This window comes from Typopeltis vanoorti, chromosome 12, assembly GCF_054136105.1.
Source record: "Typopeltis vanoorti isolate ZY-2024b chromosome 12, IOZ_Tvanoo_1.0, whole genome shotgun sequence".
Classification (NCBI taxonomy): Eukaryota; Metazoa; Arthropoda; class Arachnida; order Uropygi; family Thelyphonidae; genus Typopeltis; species Typopeltis vanoorti.
The window spans coordinates 12091066-12103407 of NC_143560.1; the positions used below are offsets into that span (position 1 = coordinate 12091066).

At 33.5% G+C, this 12342-nt stretch overlaps 1 protein-coding gene across 1 annotated transcript in view; it reads right to left on the reverse strand.

Moving 5' to 3' along the window:
* Positions 1-12342, reverse strand: part of Tsc1 (tuberous sclerosis 1 protein hamartin) — a 315684-nt gene that overhangs the window by 215851 nt on the left and 87491 nt on the right. Inside the window, exon 5 of the mRNA XM_090401542.1 lies at positions 5657-5804. Coding sequence (XP_090257668.1) covers positions 5657-5804 — 148 coding nt within the window. The remainder of the gene's footprint in view (positions 1-5656; positions 5805-12342) is intronic.

Sequence of the window (12342 nt, forward strand, 5' to 3'; positions counted from 1 at the left end):
TTATTCAATCTGAATAAACAACAGTTACATATTTCCATTATTTTTATTTTATTATTTTTTTTTTTTAATCATGCAGAGCTTGATTTTCTGATTTTCTCTATCAACAGCTCACACCATAATTGAATTCATATATTTTCTGAGATTATGGCATGGACCATTCTTGTGTTTGTGTGTGTGTGTGTGTGTGTGTGTGTGTGTTATTATTCTATACATTGATATAAAATAATCACACAAAATCAGAGCAGAATATGTAATATTAAGAAAAAGAACCTCAATGAAATTTATTATATGATATATATATATATAAATATATATGTGTGTGTGTGTGTGTGTGTGTGTGTGTGTGTGGGTTACTTCATTTAAAACATTTTACATAATCAATACATGCTAGACAGTAAAAAAAAAAGCCAATAAAGACATTCAAAATGAAAGAAAATAATTTCTTCTTTGAGTGCCATCTCCTATCAGAGATCAGTGACCACCTTGGCAAATTCTAAGTGATCCTCAGCTACTCTGAACAGCCCCTCAGAGCTCATGTCTGAAAGCTAAGATTTTCTTTGTCTTCCTTGTCCTCTTCTTCCATTTATCTTCCCTTTTATAAGCAATTGAAGTATCTTATATTTTCATTATGAAGTAGGTGACCAAGATATGCAGTTTTCCTTCTTTTTATGGTATCTAAAAGTTCACATGATTTCCCCATTTGTTCCAGTTGATTAGACATTTTTGCTGTCCATGGGATTTTTAACATTCGTCTGTATAACCACATCTCAAAAGCTTCAAGGTTTTTTTTATTGATGTTGTCTTCAAGGTCAAATTTTTTGCACCATTATACAGTAGTACAGACCATTATTCAGTAAATTCTCAGTAAGACCAAGAAATGCCCATAGCATTTAACCATGTGTATTCTAAGCTCTAAATTTAAATTGCAGTTACACCAGTGTTGATTTCATAAGGAGAAAATTTTTTCTTGCCATTTCAATCTACCACCTATCCTAATTCCTATCAGATGAGAAAAGGATAGCTGCTTTTGAGATGTAGTGTTACCGAAAACTGTTGAGGATATCATATACTGAAAGGCATAAAATGAATGGGTGTTAGAAAAGATCAATAGAACTTTAAGGCTTCTTAAGGATATTGACAGAAGAAAGTTAAAATATTTTGGACACACTGAAAGGAAGGAAGGGGGACTTCTCAGAACAATAATAGAAGGCAAAGATCCTGGAAAAAGTAGATCCCAATGAGATGGATAAATGGGATGTCTGGAGCAACTGATCTTCAGAGAGTTGAAGCCTCCAGAAAAGCATACAACAAGACTGAGGCCTAGTATGACACATCAAAGAACATTGGAGTGACCATACGGAATCTGTGGATGCCAGTGAACATATGGATTTCAATTCTCATTTTTATTTCCATATCTAGATTGCATTCTTCATTTAACCAGCATCTCAGATATTTAAGCTTTGTAACTCTTTCTATTTGTTTCCCGTTTAAAGAAAGTGTTGAATTAAGAACTGATTTCTTGCTTATGACCATGAATGTAGTTTTGGTGATATTTATTCTTAATCCCATTTTTTCACTCTCTTCGTTCACTAGTTCCAGAAGATTTTGAAGATACTGAATATTGTCAGCCAAGAGAGCTGTGTCATCAGCATATCAGATGTTAATGATAATTTCATCATTTACATTAATCCCTTCCTCTCTTCTTTGAAATATGACTTCTGAGTATAAGTTATATAAGTTAAAAAGAGGAGAAGACAGCACACATCCTTGCCTTACTCCTCATTTGATGTTAATGGAGTCTGTAATAATGTCATCAACTTGAACAGATGCCTTTTGGTTCCAATATAAGTTTTCAATAATCCTGATGTCTTTACCATCTCATCCAATTCTTTTTAATAATTCAATCATTTTAGTATGTTAGACTTTATCAAATGCTTTCTTGTAGTCGATGAAGCAAATGAATACTTCCTTGTTTTGATCACTACATTTTTTGGAATAAGATTTGAGAATAATGATATGCAATAAAAATCTAGAATAAAATGTGAAAAATTAGAATTTATAGTGTTGTTTATTATTTTAACGGTATAATAGAACACAGAAACTAAGTAAATAATTGATTTATTAACTTGATGCTGATATTTCGCTGGTATTATAACCAGCATCTTCTTATAGTGTTAAAATTCAGCACAAAAGGAACAAAGTGGGCAAGTAGTTAAAAAGTTCTCTTACTTTCTGTAATGATCATTCACAGGGAAAGAAAGGCTGTGGATGATCACTATATAAAGTCATATACATTAACAATGTAATGTGCTTGGAAAATGTGAAAACGGTATTGCTGAATAGAAACAGGAAAATAAAAAACAATGTTTAAAGAAGTCCTATAGCAAGAAGACTTAATTTCATCTGCAAAAATTTTTTTTTCATAATTAGCATTGGCTGTTAAAAAATGTTTCACTAATATAACTGAGTAACATTTCACATAAATTCAGATTTAATATCTGAAATTTAAAAAAAAAATATTTCAGGGACGTGAAGAGCACAAGAAATGTCCTTGGGCACTTTATTTCAATATTCTTTCTAGAGTACGTAGCTTCCAAGATATCCATGAGAAAGTGTATATGTGTTAATTATGACCTTCTGTTTTCCACTTGTTTGAAACAGTCATGATATTCTCTTTTCTGTTCTGAATAGTCAACTTTCAGCTAGAGAAAAAACTATTTTTCTGGGTAACCTAAATGTAGTTGTCGAAACATGTAAGGAAAGACACATTTAACAACTTTTGAGCAAATATATTATTTTTAGTTATATGAATCTTCAGTCCCATATTTTGACTTATCTAAGAGTATTTCACAAAAAATATCATACGCTTGTATATTTAATATATTGCTTATGGTTTACACAGAGGTTCCTGAATAACTAATACTGAAATCATAATACAGAGTACCGGTTAAAATAAGTACTGGGACACCTGTTTTACTATAAAACACACTGTTATGTATATTGTGCTATCACATGTGGCTGATAATTGACAGGAGATAAGCCCTAGAGTCAATGTACTGTCAATGGCATGTTGAGAACTTGGAAAGAGGTAGTATCATAAGATGTCACATCAGTAATCTATTTGTTTGATGCTAGAAAAGACTGCATTATCTAAAATAAATTGTAGGAAACAAAAGTTACCAGCTGATGATTTTCCTACAATATTCACCAACAAATGCACAAGATGATCTAGGAAGCTATCATCGTGGAACTAAATTGTGCTAGGAAGTGGAGAAAGGGGGAGGGTATAGAAATCTCAGCAGTTTGAACAATCAGGACATACCTGAAAAACTGCTCAGTTTCTATAGGAGGAAAGCTGCACCTAGACAAAGTATCAACTATGGCAATCAATAATCTGGTATGGATGTTTGGACATAGAATATCACTTATATTGATGTTAAGTGGAAAAACATACCTCAAGAGATAATAATTATTAATGAATTTATTTGGCTAATAAATTATTAAGCCAACATTTTGACTTGATTATTAAGGCATCTTCAATAGAAAATAGTTTGTGTGTTCTTCTGTCTCTGAAAGAACAAAGAATCTGGAGGAACACAGAAACTATATTCATTATCTGCATTAGAGCCATTCTGGAGTAACAGACCATGCCATGGATATAGATCACCGGATGCAATAAAAAACATCCAGTGAACAGACAAATATAGAGGAACAGACATAAATCAGAGATTTCTAGAATCTGCCATAGCATTACTGCATTAATTTATTAGCTAAATAAATTTACTTAATAATTACCTCTAGATGTGATTTTTTCACTAAACATCAATATGAGTATGGCGATCAACAGGCAGAACACTACACTAGAATAAAGAACATCATGACTAGTCTTTGAAAGTTTTTTCACTTTGCTATAAAGTAAATTATATCTGACAAGAAATTAGATTCTTGGTTACACTGGGTAAAAAAAAAATAATAATAACAATAATTCCTTTTCAAATATAATTTATAGTGACTAGTCTGTAGCGTATTGGACTTCAAATACCCTACAGATATGAAACAACAAATCACACAATATCCCTTCTGAATCAGATGGGCAACAGTGTGGGTGTGGTGAATGCTTGGGGAATGCCTTATGCCATGGAAAAACTTGAATGGCATGCAAAGAGCAAATCTCATCTAAAACAACAGTGAGGTGAACTGCTCATGTACCATCGCTTCCAACAATGGTACACGAACTAGAGGTCATACTGAAGGAAAAATAGTGTGTGTATGTGTGTGAAGTGTTATTAGTACCAAAGAAAGGACAAATGGGCAGATGAGATATGTCAAAAAGGAAAAAAAAAATAAATACACATCTGCTTTCAGAAAATGTACAATCTTTGAAGTGTGAATTATGACATTTGATTTTAAATTCAGATGCAGCAAATGTTTTTGAATAGCAAGCTTAAAATGGCAGTGGTGTTGTGGGACTTGACAGAGCAGTTCCGAATAGTAAGCATGTATTATATTAAGTGCAAATCAGTTCTGAAATGCTGGAAATACACCATAACATAACAATACACCATGTTGTAATGCTTATAATTATGCCAAGAAATGTTAGGTGAATAAAGTTTATTTAGAACAGGTAACCATTATTAACAATCAATATATCTCAGTATATCTAATGTAGTTCATGGTTAATGAATGGAAATAAATGGCTATTACTCATGTTGGAAGTATTGACTTTAATATATTAATGGATAAAAATTCTGATCACTAAGTAAAAAAAGTAATAGATTTTGTCATTTTTTTCCTTTTGTATGTTAGGTTCAATTTTTTGTCATGGCTAATAACTTGGTTTCTTGGAAACCTAGTTAATGCTCTGATAGGACAGTTATACATAATACTTTTATGGCATAATCACATGTATTCTTCTGGCCAGATTGCCTGCTTTGTGGGATGAAAACCCGAGTTCCTAGGATGGAAAGCCCTTCCACTTAGTATGATAGACCAGTGACGTCACAACCGAAACAAAACAGATGTCACAACAAAAGGCATCGCTGAAACCAAATGAACTATGGAGGATTCTAAAAAAACATACTACCTCTATAGTTCAACCACAGATAAGAGAACCCTCAACACTTCTACATAGAAGAAAAAGGTGAATCAATTGCAATAATAAGGTAACAATCCATTTCGTGAGATAAGTATTTATTATTACAAATAAGAAATTAGCTTTTCTTTTATGAATATTCTTTTTAAAATGGCAACTATTTTGCTTGTATAACAGTTGTATGTGCTTGTATAAAGCACATGATTTCACATGTTAGTGACAAATTCATACATCCCTTATTCTTTTCTCCTCTTCAACATGAATTGAATCTCTTCTCGGCACTCTTCCAGCTATGGTACTGTGGGCAGACTACATATGAAATCAACTAACTCATCTCCAAGTGAAAGGGTCCACACAAGGTTTCCTCTCGTTATGATGGGAATCAAACTCAGGTCTTTTCAAATCAAAGGTGGACTGTCCCATCATTCTTCCAACTACATTACAGAGACATTGTAATATGTTTTAGTGTTTGCTACTGTTCTGCACACATGCAACTGGAAAAACTCTGCAATCCTGCATATCCAGTTAACAGTTAAACAAAAATTAAAATAAACTAAATATTACCTGGTCTTTTGTAATTCCAGGAAATCAAGTGAGAAAAGACATCAAAAATCTCTTGCAGAAAAGTTCCAGAAACATATGAAGGTATTTTGGGTAATAAGGATACAATAACAAGAAGAGAACTCATCACATTTGGTGCACTGGTACTAGTCTACATAATCAAAAAATAATTTTTAATTAACTAAATGCACTGGTTATCAAGATTTTTTTTTTCTTTGAAACAGTAATATGGCAATATTTAGCTCATTCAACATGGAGAAATAATCTGCATCACCTACATTCACATCAAGACAAAATCAAAATCATGTATTAAGGCTTATGCACTTATGCACTGATTGAAGCTCATGTTAAGGTTTAATGCAATGAAAATAGCACAATGAAAGAATTAAATATGAATTTAATGATTGCAAAATTTAATCTCTTGCTCTCTCTCACACACAGACACACACACACACGCAGAGTTCATCTAAGATACAATATAAGAATTGTAATAATGTGCACAAAAAAAGTGGAAGATGTCAGACTAGTACCATCACGTTCTAAGAGTGGTACCCTATATGGGCACTGGTAGGCAGCTTTGGCTTTGGACAGGTTTTGGTTTTTTAAAATCTGTTGCTGATGGGGAAAAAAAAATTACCTTTGCTGCAGTGAAGCACAGTATTTTTATTTATTTTTTATTTGATTCTGTACAAAATGTCCAAGGAATGGTCAACTAGACCTGACCAGATCTACAAATCTTATAGAACACAAAAAATATATTTAGTGTATGGCTTTAAGGAATCCTCTTATCAAAAGAAAACAGGTCCACATTATTACTAAGACATCAGCTTCCAAGTCAAGAAGAGCATTATATATAGTATATCTGCAATTAAAACATTCATCAAATTTACAAGACCAAAGTTGTTAAGAATTCACACCGAGGGTTAACTGAGTCCTCTTTCAAACTTAAATCCTTATAATGTTCAGATGACTGTCTATGTGTAAGAAATTAATGGACAAATCCTTGTGACTACATGTTTGCTTAAAAGTCCCTTTATAATTATAAGTTTAGTTTAATCCTTTATTCAAGTGTGAGCAAACAAAGTTTGTGCCTGAAAGTATCTTCAGGACTGAGCTAAGGTGGTGCAACACCAAGGGAACTCGTGGCAAAGGTGGAGAAAGCTATCATCACTCCTATCTCAGTATCTCTCATAATGCAAAGCACATCTCCTTGCAGATATGTGTAATTTAGGCAAGGGCCACTACTCAGACCGGTTTCAACCTTTATTGACGTCTTGTCAGTGGGAGCCAGGCCCAGTAGTGGACACACCAAGGCAGAAGCAATGAGAAGTCATCCCCACCTATAGAAGTTGCCAAATGGTGTACAACCTTATTATTAAATTACTCCGGATTCAGAGAAAGATGTTGAGAGTTTATTTTTCACTTGGTTAGACTATAATAAGTTTAGTTTAATCCTTTATCTAAGTGTCAGCAAACTTTGTTTGCTCACACTTGGATATATATTAAGCTCTCTAGCTTAATATATATATATCTCTTAATGATTTGTAACCAAAGAGATAATCAAAGGAGCTTTGATGTAGTAAGTTTTTTTTTTCTATTTTATTATTTTATTTATTTTTTTAACCAGAGATCAGGCCAGTAGTAGTTTTTAATGGTTGACCAAATTACTGTAACTTTAGTATACCATGTAAACTGTAATGTAGCTTGTTTCTTAGTATATACATGTATAATCCAGATGACAATCTTGATATGAAGGTCTCAATGTAGAGTGATTATTTTGGTTTATATTAAACTGAAGTTTTATTATAACATGGTAGTTGATCATTTTTAATAATAAATACTGATCACCATGTAACCATGAAGAAAAGAATTAAAGAGAAATGATAATTAAGAAGTACAATGAAGGTTTATTTTCTTGATCCTGAGAATTAGTAACAATATTTTTGGTTTACAGATCAAGTGTTGATCAATTTTATTAACTTAACCAACTAGTTTCGCCAAACTTTAACTGTTGGCATCTTCAGGACACTTACATATAGGCTGAAACAATCTCACAATTATGTGTAACTATAAAACTGACAAGAATAACTGTAAAAAACTGACTAGAATAATTACAAATAAAATAGTATCGAACGTGCGTGAAACACGTGCACAAGATTAGCTAGCCGTTGCTAAGGGACTTTCTGTAGTTTGTATTAAAGTTCATTTCTTTTGTTTTTAAAGATTTGATTAGGGTTTTCCATATCTCTGGGAGTATTAGGCCTTGATTTCTGTTAAGATTGACAGTAGAACAGGCGACTGTGGCAGCTTCTTTGAAAATTCTTGAATGGTAATCTTCCTCTAAGTAAGGGGAACAACTTTTGTCCCACTTGATGACATGGTTAGTTGTAGAGAAATGAGACAACAGGCCAGAAATGTTCTGTCTGTTGTTTTTGACATAGTCAATGTTCTCTTTTTGCCTGATTTCAAGGCTTCTCGAAGTCTGTCCGATGTAACTAAAGCCACACGAGCATGGAATATTATAAACTCCAGCATATTTATAGAAAGGGTGGTTGTCTTATGGAGATCTTAGTAGTTTACAATATATATAGATAGCCGTTCAAGTCTGTTGGATTGTTGAAAATTAATGTTAACTCATCTTGAAGGGTCTCATTGTCTGTTGTGATGCGAATCGCTCTCTTCTTTAACATAAGTACAATGCTGAGTTTATGTGAGATGTGGTGAGAGGAGCTGAAATGTAGGTAGCGACCTGTATTGGTCAGTTTTTCTGTACCCTGATAGATTTATACTGCCATCAATTTGTTTTTTTGATTAAGATGTCTAAAAAACGGTAGTTGTTTTTCTCTTTCAAGTTCCAGAGTAAATTTAATAGAATGATGGAAGGAGTTGATCTTTTTGAGAAAATCATATAGGTCATCTTTGTTGTTGTTCCACACGATGAAGATATCGTCCACATATCTGAACCAAATTTTAGGTTTGGGAATAATTTGGGATAGGATTTTATTTTCTAAGTCTTCCATAAAGAGGTCAGCACATGAAGGTGAGAGTGGGCTCCCCATTGGGGAGATGTAGTGGAGGTCATTGACATCTTAAGTACCTTGTTCCCACAAGATATAACCTCATTGTTTGCTCCCTGCCTAAATTCTAACTACTTTTCATGGAAAAATAAGATCTACCAACAATTAACAGGCTTGGCGATGGGGAGCCCACTCTTACCTTCATGTGCTGACCTCTTTATGGAAGACTTAGAAAATAAAATCCTATCCCAAATTATTCCCAAACCTAAAATTTGGTTCAGATATGTGGACGATATCTTCATCGTGTGGAACAATAACAAAGATGACCTATATGATTTTCTCAAAAAGATCAACTCCTTCCATCATTCTATTAAATTTACTCTGGAACTTGAAAAAGAAAAACAACTACCGTTTTTAGACATCTTAATCAAAAAACAAATTGATGGCAGAAAACCGACCAATACAGGTCACTACCTACATTTCAGCTCCTCTCACCACATCTCACATAAACTCAGCATTGTACACATGTTAAAGAAGAGAGTGATTCGCATCACAACAGACAAGACCCTTCAAGATGAGTTAACATTAATTTCTAACAATCTGTACTTGAACAGCTATCCAAGAAGACTAGTCAATAAAGTCCTTTTCTCTGAACCACCCACAAAAAGAACAAGAAGATATTCAATATATAAAAACTATTGCAATTCCATTTGTAAGTGGCATCTCCTACAAGCTTGCCAGCCTCCTCAAACAACACAAAATAAGAGTAACATTTAAACCAATAGAATCTATTCGTAAACTACTAAGATCTCCAAAAGAGATCCTATAAATATGCTGGAGTTTATAATATTCCATGCTCGTGTGGCTCTAGTTACATCGGACAGACTTCGAGAAGCCTTGAAATCAGGCAAAAAGAGAACATTGGCTATGTCAAAAACAACACACAGGACATTTCTGGCCTATCGTCTCATTTCTCTACAACTAACCATGTCATCGAGTGGGACAAAAGTTGTTCCCCTTACTTAGAGGAAGATTACCATTCAAGAATTTTCAAAGAAGCAGCCACAGTCACCCGTTCTACTGTCAATCTTAACAGAAATCAAGGCCTAATACTCCCAGAGATATGGAAAACCTTAATCAAATCTTTAAAAACAAAAGAAATGAACTTTAATACAAACTACAGAAAGTTCCTTAGCAACAGCTAGCTAATCTTGTACACGTGATACGTGTTTCACGCACGTTCAATACTATTTTATTTGTAATTATTCTAGTCAGTTTTTTACAGTTATTCTTGTCAGTTTTATAGTTACACATAATTGTGAGATTGTTTCAGCCTATATGTAAGTCTCCTGAAGACGCCAACAATTAAAGTTTGGCGAAACTAGTTGGTTAAGTTAATAAAATTGATCAACATTTGATCTGTAAACCAAAAATATTATTACTAAAGAATTAAGAAGTATATTAACTGAGAGACATTGTTCTTAATGTAAGCAACACTAATGCAAAAAGGTCAACAGTGTGTGTGTGGGGGGGGGGGAAGGATTATCAACACAACATCTCCACGGAATCTGGGAGGAAATCTATACAACATTCCGTAATACAGTGTCTACACAATTTTAAGTTTATATATAGAAATTTCATAATTAACCTAGAATAAAATATATATATAATCAAGTTCTTAAAGGAAAAAACTGTGTTAAAAAAAGCTAATGAAAATAGTAGATTGATTTAAGAAATCAGCTATTAAGTATGAAGAAGTCAGGATATAAGTAACAAGTGTTATATATAAAACAAAAAGTTATCAGTCAATGCATGAAAGGCAAAAGAACTTATGGGCTATGTTTAGGGAGTAACTAAATTATTAATTTAATTAACAGAATTAAATTAATATAAAATTTTCATATTTAAGAAATTAGGGACACAAAACACACGTGTTGAAATTATTATTTTATTAATTATTAATAAAATAACACTTAACATTTCGACCACTGTATCGAGGTCATCATCAGAAGAATAGATGTGTATAGGAACCAAGCTACATGCTGTTGCACTCTATAAAGGTCAATTAAATCTACGTTGTTAACTAATCTTTTTCTTAGCCTGACCTCTAGTGATAAAAATAAAATAAAATTAAATTAAAATTAAATTAAAATTAAAATAAATAAATGAAAACTACAATAAACTCTGCTAAAGTTCTCATGTACTAAGATTCTTCTGGAATTGTACAGTTCATATTGTTATACTAAGATTTTCTTCTGGATTTATACAGTTCAGGTTGCTATTGAATGTTCCGAAAAAAAACTTCAAGTCTTCTTGTATTGAGGATTTTTCTTTGTGGTTGCTATGAAGGTTGAATTTCACATTACCCTCTGGTAATTGTTTCTTAGACTACTCTAAAGCTTTTGACTGTGTTGAGCATGTGAAACTGTGGGAAGTAATGAAAAGAATGGGTTTTCCTCAACACACTATCCGGTTGATAGCCAACTTGTATAAGAAGCAAGAAGCCACAGTAATAACAGGTGTTGGATTGACTGACTGGCTTCAAGTTGGAAAAGGAGTTAGACAAGGATGTTTACTTTCTCCTCACTTGTTTAGTATATATGCAGAGGACATCATGCATGAAGCACTGGATGAGCTCAGGATAGGAATTATGATAGGAGGTAGATTGATCAGTAATCTGAGGTACGCTGATGATACAGTACTCCTTTGTAATGACATGGAAGAACTAGGACTAATTCTTGACAAAGTTAACAAGATCAGTAATAACAGAGGACGTCAACTCAATTCTAGCAAGACAAAGATCATGGTTCTCAAAGGAAAAACAAACAGAGAAGCTCTTGAGAAACAAATGTATCTTAATGGAGAAAGAACTGAGGAAGTTAGAAAGTTTGAATACCTGGGATCCATTATTAATGTGAAGAATTGCTGTTCAGAAGATGTCAGAAAAAAGTTAGGAATGGCTAAAACAACAGTCAGAGACCTGTCTAAAATCTGGAAGGATGGATCTATCTCCATGGGAATAAAGTTAAGGATTTTAGATGCAGTTGTTTTTCCAACAGTGACTTATGGATGTGAGACTTGGAACCTAAAGAAGTCAGATAAGAAACGGATATCTGCTTTTGAGATGTGGTGTTACAGAAGGCTGTTGAGGATATCATACACTGAAAGGCATACAAATGAATGAGTGTTAGAAAAGATTAGTAGAACTTTAAGGCTCCTTAAGGATATTGACAGAAGAAAGTTAAAATATTTTGGACACATAGAAAGGATGGAAGGAGGACTTCTCAGAACAGTAATAGAAGGTAAAGTTCCTGGAAAAAGAGGTAGGGGTAGACCATCAATGATGAGGAGGATACAAAAAGGATATTGACAGAAGAAAGTTAAAATATTTTGGACACATAGAAAGGATGGAAGGAGGACTTCTCAGAACAGTAATAGAAGGTAAAGTTCCTGGAAAAAGAGGTAGGGGTAGACCATCAATGAGATGGATGGATGGCGTGTGTGGAGTGACTGATCATCAGAGAGTTGAGGCTGCCAGAAGGGCAAACAACAGGACTACATGGCGAGGCCTAGTGTGGAACATCATCGAGCATCGGAGTGACCATACAGCATCTGTAGATGCCCAGTGAACACAGACAGACATGAAGGTTGCAGATGGGTCCTCCACATTCT